Source organism: Achroia grisella, unplaced genomic scaffold, assembly GCF_030625045.1.
Source record: "Achroia grisella isolate CSIRO2021 unplaced genomic scaffold, CSIRO_AGI_Agris_v1 utg6051, whole genome shotgun sequence".
Taxonomy (NCBI): Eukaryota; Metazoa; Arthropoda; class Insecta; order Lepidoptera; family Pyralidae; genus Achroia; species Achroia grisella.
In genome coordinates, this window is record NW_026712961.1 from 144,912 (window position 1) to 162,273 (window position 17,362).

The 17,362-nt window shown below is 32.3% G+C and overlaps 2 protein-coding genes across 3 annotated transcripts; one reads left to right on the forward strand and one right to left on the reverse strand.

Moving 5' to 3' along the window:
- Window positions 1-365: 365 nt before the first annotated feature.
- On the reverse strand, window positions 366-7,910 carry LOC131848975 (polyadenylate-binding protein 2). Of its 2 annotated transcripts, none has more exons than XM_059198951.1 (7): window positions 7,728-7,910; window positions 7,478-7,630; window positions 6,838-6,985; window positions 5,559-5,691; window positions 4,958-5,087; window positions 4,334-4,470; window positions 366-2,416 (listed from the first exon to the last, which is right to left on the reverse strand). In XM_059198951.1, exons 2-7 carry the CDS (start codon window positions 7,568-7,570, stop codon window positions 2,389-2,391), a joined length of 669 nt encoding a protein of 222 aa, XP_059054934.1. In that variant the 5' UTR covers window positions 7,571-7,630; window positions 7,728-7,910; the 3' UTR covers window positions 366-2,388. The 2 variants fall into 2 exon arrangements, with proteins under 2 accessions (XP_059054934.1, XP_059054933.1); XM_059198950.1 differs by having other exon boundaries at window positions 366-2,425.
- A 156-nt stretch (window positions 7,911-8,066) lies between these two features.
- On the forward strand, window positions 8,067-16,641 carry LOC131848951 (uncharacterized). The gene is made up of 8 exons (XM_059198915.1): window positions 8,067-8,323; window positions 8,409-8,645; window positions 9,200-9,461; window positions 11,614-11,789; window positions 13,088-13,210; window positions 14,042-14,184; window positions 15,456-15,627; window positions 16,390-16,641. Exons 1-8 carry the CDS (start codon window positions 8,213-8,215, stop codon window positions 16,501-16,503), a joined length of 1,338 nt encoding a protein of 445 aa, XP_059054898.1. The 5' UTR covers window positions 8,067-8,212; the 3' UTR covers window positions 16,504-16,641.
- The last annotated feature ends 721 nt before the right edge of the window (window positions 16,642-17,362 follow it).

The following is a 17,362-nucleotide window of genomic DNA, read 5'->3' on the forward strand; positions in this document are numbered from 1 at the left end:
AGTAATGTGCTATCTTTTATGTTTACCATTTATTTAACGTTCTTTAGAACTTAAAGTAGTTAAACTACGATTCAAATCCGCATTTCATCCGGAAATATTTCATACGATTATACAAATAAAACAACCGTTTTGTTCTTAAGATTATTCTTATATTATCTTAATCCTTCACATTTTATTCCCTTTTGATAACTTTTCTTTTCTTTTGACATTCATATACCATGTGTACTGCAATCTTTTTTTTTTTTGTAAAAGAAACCAAAACAGGAAATATAAGACACAATTGTTGTACTTGTTTAAAACCTAGGCCACAACATTGGGAATATTTAAGTAGCAATGTTTTCAAGCGAACAGTAATAGTTCATCTATTTATTCCAGTATTTTATTTGTAGCCGGGGTTTACTATATTTTACATTCTAGACAGAATTTATTACAATATAAAAAATCTGTGAATTTTATCTATGATAAACTATAATTGTAACATTGATAGATGTTGTATTAACATGTCGCCTGATGTGTATATGTACCGACTGAATTTAAATTAAAAGATAAAACAATTAATCATACATGTAGTTCCAGGCATGAATTATTACACATTATTTTGTAAAAGCCTAATTAGTATTAACATATAAAAAATACACATACATTTAAGATCGTATGTATCTTCGAGCAATAAATACGGTTGGGCACGAAATGCTCCTATTCCTAAAAGTCGTACAAGTTCTTTAAAACTTTTAGCACTGAACTGGTTCTAATCTATAACGATTTCTATTCCCAGTTGTGTAGTTATCGTACCGTGTTAAAGCGTTCAAGCCCACGGCAATACAGGGATACCTGCCCCTAAACTGTGCAAGTAATTTTTATACAGCGCATATAAGTCGTACCAGGAACATACATTGTATTTACAGTTAACAAATATTTCCAAAGTTTATTCTTTATAACAGTATGTATATCGATTGTCAATTTTCTATATTCGCAATCGTGTTTTAACCATATATAATTTTACGTCATGACTACAATTATAGATCACATCAAATATATAATTTATTTTTTTACTTATGAAGTCGCGGATAGAAGCTTTATTCTCTATATTATTAGAATGTCAGCCACTTATTACACTACAACATCACATTACATATTAAAAATACAAACCAATTTAATCATTTTCGATTAAAACATAACTTCATTTAAATTCTATTATTTATTGGGCAACACAGAAGTCTTCCTTTGATTTGAATTTATTTTAGTGAATATACGAAACTGATATAGAACTGTCAATATTACTTGACTACTATTACAATATGAGTAAGTGATCTATAATTACATTGTAAATCTGTACAGTTTATTTTGTATATAAATATGTTCAAATGAAGCGTAATGTTAGATTATGACCCACCTATGCAGAAGCGATGATAACCCAGAATAATTTGAAAGAAAATGACAATATATAATAGTTATTATAGTTTATAAATAAAAATATATAATTTGTATAACGGTATTGTCACACGACAACCTTTCGTAGTATTAGTGGAACGTTTTTTTAATGCAATACTGAAAATATTAATTCTAAGATTCTGAAATATTTACTTTTACCTCTCCTGTTTCGTTTATCAAATTTAATATAAGCCAGACAAATTTTAATTATTAAAGTATTTTGTCACCGTCTTTTTCTTCTCTTTGAGCTCACATTGAATCAGATAGATTAATAAAATTAAGCAGATGATGATGAAAGAATAGCTTTAAATAGATAAAACGTAATCATGATCTTAATTAGCGAAAGATAACCAAATCAGCATAGCTTCACGGAACATACTCAATACAAAGACACTAACACTTATGTTATAACAATTTGCTTTTATAACTTTGTGTTCTACAACACTTAACGTATCAACAATGTTTATGACTCATTTCAATATTATATTACAGAATTTAATAATACTAACATATCTTACTGTTTAATTAAAATTTTACTAAGACGCTTAGACTCAGCTTGTATATGCTCAATGTTCAAGATTCAGTAAATATTAACAGAACTTACAATTTTCATTCACTATAACGGCATATTATTTCCAATTGTAACGTTTCATTTACAAAAAAAAAATACGAGCACATACTTATAACAGTCAGTTCATTATTCATCATAAACAAATTAAAATATTAAATACATACAATCAAACTATGATTGTCTTGAGTGCACGAAGTCTCTGTAGCGAATTATTTGAGGTTATCTACATTAATTTATCGAGGTTTTAAAAATAGAGCGAAATGTTTCCAGTCATAAAGACATTGGCGGCTAGAGTGGTCGTCGCTGAGGGCGGAGCTCACTCGCTGGCCTGACGCAGCGCTCTACGAGACTCGCGCGGCGGGGGCTGGAGCGCCCCTCTACCGCACTCAGTATGGAGAGTAGTACATACCGCGCCTGTAACCTCTGCAAATATTATATACATCTCATGATCATCATCCCCTTATCCTTTCATTCTTGTGTCGATTCACTTGTGTCCTCTTCATTATACCAATATATTCACATCTATGTAGACCATACAAGTCACATTTACTTTCATATTTACATCTATTTTTCTTATCATTACAGGGTTTCCAACTAAAAAATACCGCATCGTTATTTTATTTATACGTGCTTCTGTCATACAGCTATATTGCAGAAACTACTCACTATATCTTCGCGATAGATATATAATAAAAGCAGCCGGAACCGAGTATCGAGAATTAACCCCTCATTCACTTTCATAACTCATCGCACTACATGCCGACTCCAGAGACTATTAACTCCTCCGCTAAATAATACGATATATATGTATATACATATATTTAATAGTTTTTAAAATTACTATACCAATCACATTAATGTCTATTTTTATATCTCAATATACTTATAACATATACATTACATATATGAAGAGAGGCTGGCCTACAATATTTGTTTCAAACCCTTTGTATGTAAGTTCAAGTATAGATTTTGTAACTTTATTTCTACATTCATATTCTACTCATATTTGATATTCTCATTCTCATGGTCCACAACTTATAATGTTCATACCAAATCAACATTTATACTTTTCTCAGTCATGAATGGATGGATGATATCGATTTTTTTATTTAGAATAGGAAAACAACAATTAAGTAAAAGTGCCGGAGCGCAACATCTCTGGTATGCAAAACAATGATTAGTGACCATTTACAATCAGGAAAATCGCATGCTTATTCCTATATAATCTCTGTCTACAGGTTGTGGCAAACAGTGGAGGATGTTAGAATGAAGATGAAGTTGTATTAGAAATTTATTAATAACATAGTACAACTAACACAGCACCATCTCCCATATCTCCACCATCATCCATCTCCAAGCAGAGCTTGTACTATGAATATTAATCAACTGATGACATATTTTAAATTTGTAAATATATATATTATACATAGCAAGCACCCAAAACCAATAAAAACAATCTTATTCATAAATACAAATTTTAGTATCATACAGGAATACCCATAACCATCTAAATCAGACTACCATCTAGAGATCTAGACATACCCGCTAGACCACTTATGTATGTTGTCGATTTCATTAATACACTATTTATAATTATAAATACCAACTTCAGCATACAACCATAAGATACAACATAACAAGTCCTTCTTCATCTCAAAAGCCCTACAAAGCAAAAAACCCATAGACCCATTTTTATATTTATATTATACTAGCGACCCGTCCCGGCTTCCTATTAGCCAGATGCATTACAATTTAATTTCTCGGTTGTTCTATACTATAATACAGATGTATTACATATAAACTATGCTCTTAAATAAATTTATCCATTGCTGACAACTGCACTAAAAACCGTTGCGATATTAAAAACATATAAGTGAACAGACAGCTGCGGTGAAATTTTGTCCCATATTTCAATACTAGTGTCCTGCTGCTTTTGTTTTGTTTCGTGCTTTTTTGCTACATATAATTTGAGTACTGGCTCCGTATTCAGTAGTTTTACTAATGTTATTAATACTATTATCGTTAATAGTTTTACTATTTTTTTAAACTTCAACAGATAAACGAACAGTTAGATAATTAACGTAAATATGTTATTTGTTTCATAAAAACAGTGTTAATGCAAATATAGCTGTATGATAATGAGTTAATAACATGAAACAAGCATATTAATGAAAACCAATGGTCGAATGTACCTTCCACAAAGTGGAATACGTTATATTAATTTGTTTATTAAAATCAGTGTTAATGCAAATATATCTGTATGGTGAAGAGTTAATAATGTAAAACATGCATATTAATTAATTAATAAAAGTCAAATGGTGGTCAATGTACCTTCCACGACGTACGGGCCGATAGCCCGAGTAGTACGGTGAGAAACCGCCGCGGAAAGAGCGACCGCGTCCACGCATCGCTCGCGGTGGCCGGTTTGTCGACGATAGACCCGGTTTGTTTGTACGCTTTGGCATTACCTGTAGTAATAGCACAATTTAAACTATATGGTAAGTATAGTCATAACCTTTTCTAGTGCTAGTTGCAACCCATAGCACTGCCCGGGTGAATCCATGTAAATAGTATTCAATGTGTGAATATAGAAGATTTTCTGGATATGAAATTTCATTAAAAGTTTTCAGTAGTTTTTGAAAACATTAAAATATCTATCAATCATATTCTCGTAACAAATGCGTTAATAATATTATGTTCTTATCCTATTTTTTATACCATGATTTTATTAAAAAAAAATAAAGTACACACAAACTACACATAATCTGTTTATAGCCAAAATAGAATTTAATTGCTTTCAATAAAACAGTAAAAAAATCAGTTTAAACATTGCACAATATACCATAATAATAAAAACAAATTACAATTAGTGTCTGCTAAATTTATATCGGTACCACTATTTAGAAATGGGTATTCTAATATCAAAATAAAATAAAAATTAAATTAATTGTATACTTTTATCTGGCGTCCCCTGAATAATGAGTCGTCCATAGCCATTGCTGTCTGTACACTGTCTTTGTCGCCAAATTCTATATATGCAAATCCTTTTGGATGCCCATCAAATTTATTGCATAATATAGTAACCCTAAAATAAAAATAATGTACACAATTTAGTAATGTTTTTCTGCAATTTAGTACTAGCTTTCCTAATATCACAATTATCAGTAGGCTAATTAAACAAATTATTATTGAGTATCACTGGACAACCATTGCTATTTAAAAAATCTAGTAACATGCTGTAGACTTAATTTTCAAATAGCATTATATAATGTATTTTAATATAATATTACATAGAGGCCATCCTTAAATCATACCAATTCCCCCTTCCCTGTAACAGTTGATCACATTTTAAAAGTTTATAGTGTTGTATAGTGATGGTACAAAATCTAGGACCCTCCCTCCTTATTTTGTGAAACCCTACATTCCAAATCCCCTTCACATGTGACGTAATTTACCAATGACCCCTTAAGATCACATAATAAGGAATTTGTAATTTTAAAGCTGAACTATATTTATCAGCAATAAATAAAATAATGAAGTGATAGTTAGCTCTCACCTATTGATAGAACCACAACCATGGAAATGTTGTTCAAGTTCTTCTGCTGTTGCACCATAGTCTACATTGCCAACATACACAGATCTATTGTCAGCTTCTATCTTCTCCTCCAGTGACATATTCAATGGACTTGCTATACACAACAATAAGTTATCTATATATCATAATGTTAGGCAAAGGCTTAAAAAAAATTGCAAATTATATAAGTGTGCAAAATTTCATACTCAAAATGGTACTATTATACTATCTTTAATTATGCCTAAAAAATACATTTTTTAAATCAATAAAAAAACCATATATTTGACACATTTTTTTATTGGGTTGTTTAGGCTATTGTCAGATGTTTGTAGCAACTGTAGCACTGCAACCTACATAAATTTATTGTGCTCACCCTTTTTTAAAGGTCGCTACCTAGACCATTGAATTTCTTTGACACATATATACTCTTTTGTTTACTGTTGTAAAGTCTAGTCTAGTCACTACTACATATGACTGCACATGTAAATTCACAAAGAAAATATAAAATCAAGCAATTAATTTTGGTACAAGTTGTCTACATATGTACTGTACCTCTATCTCATTTCTTTTAGCCACTAACCAGCTTGGTTTTTAATTCTGATTAGGCAGTTAAATTATATGTATAAGAGGTATGACATCTTAATCCTCAGGAATGGCAATGCATGAGTGATATTGTGGTCATCACCTGATAATCTGATGCCCACCGAAGACCAACTTTTTTAAATTCATGGAATCAATAATACTAATAAATTAATCTAATAGTCTTGGTTGGTTGTTTCAATTTTAGTTTTACTATTTTTAATTTACATTAATCACCAATTTTTTCTAACAAACTTTATATGCATCGTTAGTTCTCTGATGCTTACATCAAATCCACACAATCCAAAAAAGAATTAAGCATCATTGAGTTTCTTTAGGTCAGTTCACATATTCTTCTATTTATATTAACTTCTTGTATTGACAGTTATCAGATGTTATGGAAGTAAATTTAATTTCAGAAGTAGCCTAGCTACAGCAATTTGATTACTTAAATCATAAAGTGATTAACTGGTAGTAACTGGTTAAATTAATAATGAATATTCAAAAGTTGATTTGTGTTATTTTATTTATTTATTATTCTTTATTGCACTATTTAAAATAAATTTAACCAGTTACTACCAGTTAATCATTGGGTAAAAACAGAAGGTAGTTGAAGGGCAATAATTGGAAAGAGATACTTTTGGTATTTAGGTAAATGTGTCAATACTAATAATGTTCTTACTTAATCCTGGTGGACTCCCCATACTCATTTGCTTATCAACTTCTGTCTGCATCTGTTTGAGCTTCTCTGCTTCTTCCTCCATCTCTCTTACCCTAGCTTTGATAGCAGCCAAGTCTGGCACTTCAGCACCAGAAGCCTCATCACCACCCTAGTAATGTTATGATACTTAAGTTTATTTGGAGACATCAAATGCATTATGAACTTAGTGCTTTGTCCTTGGTTATAACTTAACAAATAAACGGTAATTGAGTATGGCCATTAGAATCTTAGAATTGGTTTCTATATTTTTTTATCAATATCAATTTGGATGAAATAAGAGTGGAAGAGTGAATGTATGTGAAAAAAAAGTCTACCATAGGTATAGACACCATCAAGAAAACATATATCAAAATGGAATTATCATCAAAATAATAATAAATCAAAATCTTTGATTAAACTCAAATACTACTGTTCTCATTAACTATACCTTTATAATTCCATGAAATCTCGACATATATTGATTATATAGACTAATAATCTATAAATATTTATAATTTTAGGAAAAAATTACGAATCACTGCCAATGTCTATTATGGTAATTATAAATACATAAAATATTATTCTTATGATTCAATGGTCTAATAAAGTAGAAAATACTTACTCCAAGGCTGTTGTCCGTCATATTAAGAGAACCGTTCGTACCCTCCAAGTGATTGTTATCAAGCGAATCTAAATAATCGTCATTTTCTGCCATGTCCACTTAATGAGGCGATCATCAATTCCAGCTCTTTGTCAGCAAGATCACTGGTATATGCTAAAGAAAGTTTTTTTCATTAATATCGGTTATAAACAAGAATACTAATAACGTTAAATATATAAAAATGCTCCAGCTACATAGCCCACTGACGTACCGGTAACCAAAACCTACAAAACAAATGTCCTACATAAAAAATACGATTGGTACTGTTCACTTTCAGACAGACAAATTCTTAGTATTGTATATTATTTTCATAATTATCTTAATATTTTGATGATATTTAAAGATTTGTTTTTGAAAATATAAAATACTAAGCCAAACAAATGTTTGACAAATAAACCACAGATTAAAAAGACTATGTCTATGAAAATAGAGGTTGACAGCACAGCACAACAGCACAGATTAAATCAGAAGAAGTATCATTCAACCTATTGTCAATCTTACTTCTTCAACATCTGTATATGTCATAACAATCCTTACCACAGAACGCACAGAGACCTACACGATTACGTTATCAATACTGAAATCAAATTCTGTCATAATAATAAATAGATATTATTTTAATTTTTCTAATGAGTCCTTTTAAATTTTAATTAGAATAACCAACATTGTGGTGTCTTGAACTAGTCTGTTGATATAATGTCTACAGTCGGTCCTGAATTTTTAAGTTATATCAAGAAACTCGAAGACAATGGCGATAAACTTACAACTGGAACTCCAATGGAACCTCATCTTGAATTCGAATTCAATGTATGTTTATTTGTTGTTTTAAACTATTAGATATATGAGTTTCAAAATTTAATTAAAACGCATAACTATTTTCTCTATGTTTCAGAATACTACATGCTATGTTTGCAATGGCTACTACGGTCCTAGTTTTGGAGAGCCAGTGTGTGTAACATGCCACTCATTTTTGTTTCCTGATTTTCCCTCCTATCTTCCAACTTCCTACTTCTGCAGTGAGAAAACTGATGATGGTGACTCTGGGAATGATGAACCATCGGATTTAAACTTTTGTTTGGATAGAAGAATGAATAGACCCTATCCTCTAATCACTTTGTGGAATTACAGAGTAAGTAAATTATTTTGTATTATAGGTCCCACAGGTGGTAAATAATAACCATATAATGTGTAAACACCCTTATTATCAACACATACAACATTTCTTTTAGGGCCTAAGAACCCTGAAGTGTTATGGCAGTTGATACAAAAGTTATATTAACTATCTTACCCTTCAGAAGAATCAGCAGATTGAATTTTTAATTATAAGGATGTATCCTTGTAGTTTTACTTTAGGATTTATGTCTAACATCTTAAACCTGATAACTATACAAATATTTATCATCTGTAAATTCTCATTATCATATTAATGAATGATAAATATCTTTAATCTATACATATAAATAAAATTGGAGTGTCTGCTTGTTCCGGCTAATCTCTGAAATGGCTGGACTGATTTTAATGGGACCTTTTTGGCAGGTAGCTAATCTAATAAGGAGTAACTTAGGCCACTTTTATTTTAGAAAAATAAAGTTAAAGTCCATGCGGAAATCGTGGAAACAGCTAGTATTTGATAAATTATCTGCAACAATAGTGTTTTTTCTTATATATGTAAACATTTTACAGAACTCATTAGATAGTGAAACAAGTCCAGAGGATGAGATAAGTCGAGCGAGTGGTCAAGGGGCCAGTGGCAGTGGTAGTGGAAGCAGCGGTTCAGCTAGTGGTAGTGGCAGCACTCGGCACATTGCACATGTAGGTGAAAGTCGTGCCGGACAGGGCCCTCCACCACAGCCACCTAGCTTGGCACGTTCATTACAAGCCTTGTCTACACCATGGCCACCTGACAACCTTGCTCCAGGCCTTGTAGAGCAGCTGCCATCTGAAGGTTTGAATAAATGGCATTATACATATAATAATAATTAGTAAAAATCACAGGATCTTACCACATTTTATTTTTATTGAGTTTGCGGTTTTAATATAAAATTTGGTAAAATCCCATTATTTATAATAATTATAGATATAAATAATAATTGTGGCAAATTTAAAACAGTATATAAAAATCATGTAGTTTTGGAAATTTACTAAATCAGTATTAAATACTTCAGTAGTTAATATATTAATTTTTATATTATGTAATTACATAATTTTAGGCAAATCTACTTTCAAATATATTGAAAATAGGGTTAGGGCAAAAACAGGGCTCAAGTTATTAAATACCACTGTGTATTTGTAAATTAAACATTATTATTATTAAATAGATAATTTTAGGCAATAGAGCATACCATTTTGTGTACAAATCATCAAATAATGACTAGATCAATTTATATAGTTTCAAACTGAACTGATTTAAAGTGCCAGAAAATGATTACATTGCCATTATGATGGATTGGTATAATCAGTTGAATATTATGTGGTGAGATATAATGGTTTATAAAGCATATAATCTAAATATATATAACTCAAAGGTGACTGATGTAGTGATCTATCAATGCACAGCCCAAACCACAGGTTGGATCGGGCTGAAATTTGGCCAAATTTCAGTTTTAAAATAAAATTTCAATTTTATTTTTTCCCCTTGCCTTTGATGCCTGCGTCATAACATAGATGTGAAAAAATAAGAGATGAAATGTTCTATGAAACTGTCAATTTTAAACCGATCGGGCTGAGACTTAGCATGCATAAAGATACTATCAATACTATCACGATAGGCATCACCTAAGAAAGGATTTTGTTAAATTCCACCCCTAAGGGGATAAATTAACGCGAGCAAAACCGCGGGCAAAAGCTAGTTAAACTTAACGGTCTTATTACAAAAAATCTGTTAAAACTCGGACGAAACGTGGTCTAAATGGTCGTGGTTTAAACCATTCCTAATGTTAATACTTGGAATAAACCTAACATTATTACGAATCCAGATCTAACAGAGGACTACTTAGTACTACAGTTAAATCGTTCATTATGTATTCCATACAGAAATCAGTCACTCATGTCTGTCACCGTACAATTACGTTCCATTTTACCAGAAAACTGAAAAGATCAAAAATAATATTAGTTCAAAGAAAAATGTATAAACTAAAAATAAATTTATTTCTATTTATCTAGGTCTTCATTATAACTATTTCATTAATATATAATGTTTATTAATGTACTATTAGGCTGAAAATCAGTTTTAAATTACAAGTAGGAGTCCTATACGGAGGAAAGGAATGGCGAGATATTTTTATTGGATCGTTCGAATGGTGACTATTTCAAAGTCAAATGAGTGAAAAAATAACAAATAACGTCTTTTATTTATTTTTATTGTGGTAAAATTTGCTTTAAATATTTTTAGTTAAAATATTTTTCCAAAAACTACAACTTACAATAGAATTTTTAAAATGGAGTTTGTATTTTTGCATTTAGACCACTGTTAAACTAGGGGCATCGCAGGTCTAACTTTAGACCATAGACGAATCACGATTTAGAGATAAACTTCATTTTGTAATAAGGAATACATTGGTGAATGGTTTATTAGTAGTGCTAAACCAGGTTTATCTTTTTGTAATAAGGCCGAATATGTTATTAAGGAAACTGAATTTCATATTGTTAGAAAAATAACTTATTGAAATTTCAATGTTACTTTTATTGTGTATTGTTTCAAATTGAAACTAACATATTTTTAGTCAGATATTTGTTATGTATGGAAACACCCAGACTGATACAAATATAAATCTATATAATCATATTCTTGAATACAAATATTTGTGCTATGCGAGGAATCAAACCCGCAACTATCAGATTAAAAGTGGTGTCTTATACTGCTAGACCACAGAGACCATCTATAATGTATTTACAATAATAATGTATCAAGCATTTATATCAGTCGTCTAATATTCATAACATAAGTCTGCTTAGTTTGGGACTAGATGGCTTTGTGTCCAAGGATATATACATCAGTCGTCTAGTACCCATAACACAAGCTCTACTTACCGCGGGACTAGATGGCGCTGTCAATTTTTATTAATCCAGGATTATTTATTTATACTGACATATTTCAGTGCTGCTGTGCATCTTCAGCTACTTGGACGACATGTCGCTGTGCGCGTGCGCGTGCGTGTGCTCGCGGTGGTGGCGGCTGGTGCGGGCGCGCGTGCCTCCGCCGCGCTGGGCGACCTTTGCGGCCACCCGCTGGCCGCTCTTCAGGCCGCTCGTTGCCAATATCGACTGGCACAAGGTACTTAGCCCTATTGAACATTATATTTCCTTATTGTTTACATTTTATTCCACAAAAAACATAAAGACTAGTGTTTACTAGAGATACCGGATGTAGATGTAGAGATACAGTATACACTGGCATCTATGCACAAACCAAATTAGAGGTTAAACGCGGAAAATAAAGGATAACATGCATTATACTAATATCGTAGTGAGGAACCATCTTCACCAATGAGCTAACTAACCTCATTTTTTCTTATGGATCATTCTATTATGAAGATGATAAAATGCGAGCGTGAGAGGTCTGTTAGCCCATGGTAAATTCACCATGAATTTATTACGATGGTTTCCAGGCGGAACCATTTGGAGGTTAACCTGACATGGTACATTGCTAGCAATAAGGTAAACAGTCCACATTACTAACAATCCCCTTTCCCCCTCCTTTATTTAACCTACCAAGATTAAACATGAAGTGAGATTAGTTAACCCATTGTAGCAAATTCACCAAGGTACTTTAAAGCAGCCTCAGGCTGACGTGATCTGTGATTAGCAGTAGGGTCTGTAATGTTTTATCTTTGTTATATAAGTATGTTTGTTTGTTTGTAATACTTTATTGTACAATAATAATATTATAAATAAAAGGACACAATTTTATGTATGTGTATCTCGTCTACGTCTACTATGTTATCAACTGTGCTAGTTTTGCAAGTTTTGTTCTGATTTGATGAGTGACATCATGAATAATGGCTGACGACTATTATGGGGGTACTATTTAATTTACCATACTGTTGATTCATTTGAACTTAAAAATAAATATTCAGTTGAATTTGAAAGTTGAAGTTGAATACCTATGCAACCAAGTCTTAACTACTAACACTAAACTTGTTTTTATTCTGTTAATCAGGGGCGTGAATTTGTGGGGCTCTGGGCTTAATCTACTTCGGGGCGTACCTAATAACTCACCTAAAAATATACACTGACCAAAAACAAGCTACTAGAAATTCCCCGTTCCGATAGACGCGCATTTGTATGTGTTGATTGATCTCAGGGTTGCCAACCTTATGATAGGTTTTAACATTCTACATATTTTTTATTTTCTAAATGTCGTTTCAATGGAGATCGGGTGCCCTTTGTGTCCTCGGGGCACTGGGCTGCAGGCCAAAAAGCTCCTAGATAGATTCGCCCATGCTGTTAATACTGATTGATAATACTTGGTAGCGTTAAAAACAATTAAAAAAACTGCTTAAATTAAAAACCCTTTCTATATAATAATTACATGTGTTGTTTTTCATGGATACACTAATTATAATGTTTCAGAAATACCAATCATTGGTGGAATCAAGTTTCTGTCGTAATTGTCTAGTACAAATGTGCGTGCAAGCTCAGCCCGACGGCGAAGAGAACGCATGGCGAAGGAATAGACTCCGAAATGAACTAAAGGTGAGTTTTAGAACTTCACTTAGAAGTAATATTGTAGCACGGTGATTGTACTCACCACTCACCACTGTAGCATTGTATAATTGTATGTGATGAGATGAGGTGTCGCTACATAATTTACTTTATTGTATTATTGTGTTGTGTCTTAGTTTATTATAGTATAGTATAGTCTAGGTAGTGAGTAGACCGGTGAAATGATTGTACTATACATTGTACATTAGTTAGTTTATTTGGTAGTGTACTACATGGCTTATAGTAACGCGTAATTCGACGCGGAGTCGCAGAGTAGACTGTTTTTATACTGAATTTAAATCTATCTTAGTGGAGACGTAAACTTATTGAAGGGTAAAAAATGTTGACAGAAATATTACAAGTTTAGGCACAATATTAACAACACCATCTAGCTTATATGCTTTAGATAATATCTTGATATGTACAAATTAAAAATAATGTAAATATAAGAATTTGTTGAAATTAAATACATTGGAGATTTCAGTAAACAATCTATTTTATACATATATTACTAGCTACCCGCTCCGGCCTACGTACGGATGTACGTGTATTATACATATAAACTTTACTCTTGAATCTCTATTTGTTGCTAAAGACTGCAATAAAAATCATTGCATAGTTTAAAATATTTAAGCGATCAGGCAGTGAAAGGGACCTCATTTTATGTTATGTAAAGATATATTATATTTTCTTGCAGTTTAGTTTGAAAAAGACACTTTATATACTTAATCATCTTTATTTGTCTCAAATAATAAAGTATTACAATTGTTGCTTACAATAAAAAATATTTAGTAAAATAAATTTATTCTTGCGACATTATAGATGTTAAGAAATGATCCACCTGAAGGCATAGCGGCGACACCACTGGACCCAAAATGCTGTCACTGGCAGGCCAGCGTTACGGGACCTGTGGGCTCGCCATACGAGGGCGGAGTTTTCTATTTATATATTCAAGTACCTTATTCGTAAGTGTGACTTATTTGCAGTGAATACTGTATATAATATATATACACATTTGTTATTTACGTAAAGCAGTAATTTGAAATAGGTACAAATAATAGAAGGTTACCTCAAATGTTAGGTTATGTACTGAATTTAAGAGATTTTGTTGTTGTATCATGTTATGTGAAATGTAAAGGGGTTGTGTAAAAATATGCAGTCTTCAAAATGGACGAAATCAAAGACAACCATGACTATGTATTTTTAATAATATTTATTTAACTTTAATGCAAAAGTAATACTACATATGACTATCTATGCTGTATTTTTTACCAGTCAAGCATAGGTAATAAAAGTAATAGATTAGACAACGAGTTGGTGGTACAACAATCAAATATTGATAATTCTTTTTCACTCTAAAGTGACTAGGCACTTCTATTTTTATATAACGGTTTATACACCGCCTTACTTCCGATGGTCGCGGGTTCGATTTCTTGCGGTACAAATATTTGCATTCATAAGTATCTTTGTTTGACCGGACATACATAAAATACATCCAAACTGTCTGCTTGTTTTCTTTGTATATTGTGTATGTATTAAAAAAAATGTCTATCTAATAATCTATGTATTTATATCAGTTGTTTAGTACACAAGCTCTGTTTAACTTGAGTCTAAAAGGCGCTATGTGAATTGTTCTAAGATATTATTATCATTATATTAATACATGAAACAAAAACATCGTACCCCGTTTCACGAAAATCGCTCGAATGGAGGAATATCAAATTTTGGCACACTAATATATATAATATTTTTTATGAGAAGATGTGCAATTATTTTTTTTAATTTATGCAATAAGAAAACATTACATACCATATTTCACGCATACAGTGTATATACAGGTACACTTTTGTTTATTGCCTGTACGACTGCCAGTGCTATAAAAGTATAATCTTTGATAATAGAACCTTAATAATGTTGAAACTTATAATTTAAATTAATTATGGTCGAATTTCATCCGCTGCGCGATGACTAATTTATTATCACACCCTCGAAGCTTTTGTGTGGCAATTAGCCTATACTAAATCAATCGGCGTTCTGCATTGCCGTGTACAAAGAAGTATGTATGAATGACTGGTCATCAGCACCCCCCTAGGCAGGTGAAGATTGGGGCCTAGAGGCGAAATCCTTTGCCCCGGCATCCACTCCGGGGGCAATAACGTCCAGGTGGCTGGATTTAAGCCTTTTAAGCGTCGGCATTCTGTCTGTACTAACCAGTACGTGATGTTTTGATGAACAGTTACCCAATGAGTCCACCGGTGGTGCGGTTCCTAACGCGCGTTTTGCATCCCAACGTATCCCGCCACGGCGACGTCGGCATTGACTCCGTTCACCACAATTGGTCGCTGGCGCTCACCGTTAGCAAAGTGCTCATATCAATTCAGAGTCTGCTCACCGACCCTTACACCGCTGTAAGTATGTTGACCTATGGGCGTAGCTAGTCATGGCTATGGCTAAGGGTGGGCCAATAGTCTAATATATTATGTAACTAGCAAACTATACGCAGTATTCACCCAATTATATTATTCATACAAAATGGTTACACCCTATAGCACACTGTATCCAAATATTCGAATGTTATTTTTTGTGTCGACTGTCGTGTATGAACTTTCTTACAGATATTAAGTATCGTAGTTAGTACTTAGATGATTTATTTTTTAGGTTTGGTTAGGTATCTTACAGGTACAGAGCCAGGGTTAGACAACCGCCCCACCTTGCCCCACTGTTGCTACGCCCGTGATATGTCTTGAAAGATTTCAAAAGATTTAAAGTTGCTACACATGTTGTCGCAAATAAAAATGCAACGGTACTGGACTTAGGCACAAATATATACACATGAGCGTTATACGATTTCATGTGTGCTTAAGAACCAGCTAGACTTTGAAATATGTTCAAATATCAAATAATCGTGCTCGACTTATAGTTATTTGCGTATCTGAAGCTATGCCTGGCAGCAAGTAAGTAATTACAATAAAATTATGTTTTCTTTTTATGATAAGATGATAGACTAAAACAAATTAGTCTGGAGCTCATAACTTTGAAAAAAAGTGACAAATTATGCAGTGTTTCCGGTATTTATTTTCTTCATAACGAAGTCATAATTACTAATTCATATAAGATAATTTTTTGAAAACTTGTAATGTATGATTACCCCGTAAATTGTATTTTAACAGGTGTGCATGGAACCGGAAGTGGGTGAGATGTACGTCCGCAACCGACCGCGGTTCGAAGCTCTTGCGCGGCAGTGGACGTGGCGTTACGCTATGCATGATATACTTCCATATTGAACAATCCCGTTGACCATATCCAAGTGCCAACTGGTTTAATGGAAGCTGAAACACAAACGCCCTGACTGGGAAGTGACGTGTAACTGACAGTTGCTATTTAATCCTTGTGAATTTTACACCCTCGTCATATATATATATATATATATATATATATATATATATATATATATATGGGAAGTAACTGTGATGATTATGAATATTTTAGTATGGAATAAAAGATAATTGCTAAAAATTCTATTGCAATTAAACATACAAGCTAGGTATTGTAAATTCTAAAGAAATTTTGTGTTGGTTATCTATATTTCCATGCATGAATTACTTTATATATTTTAGAGGGATTTAAGATACAACTATAGACAAAGGGTGTGACGTCATGGCAGATGAATTGAGAGAGCATCTATATAAACATTATGTTTCGTAACCACATAACACCATTTAAAAGTAAGCCGTGTCAGGGCGCCTGGCTGTGGTAAAATATTCTTGCACATCTCTCTTTATATGATAGATATTATACGTTACTATCATATAGTGTGGCAAACATCGCCATTCCATCAGTTAATTTGACACGCCGCATGAATCTATTACATACATCTTTTCATATAAAGAACGAGACATTATCATCAAGTTATATTTTAATTATAAATTAGAATAATAAAATTGTACACACAAATAAGTTGCGGAAATATGAATGTACGGTGATGTCTTAAAACCGTTAAAAAGGAATGGTTATTTATTATAAACCTGCGGTTTTATGTAGGCTGTGTAAAAATAAACTATATATTATTATACTCAGTTGTATAAGCTCAAAATAAAATAAAATGAAGTATATTTATGTGTTTTTAGTCTGATTATACTTGCA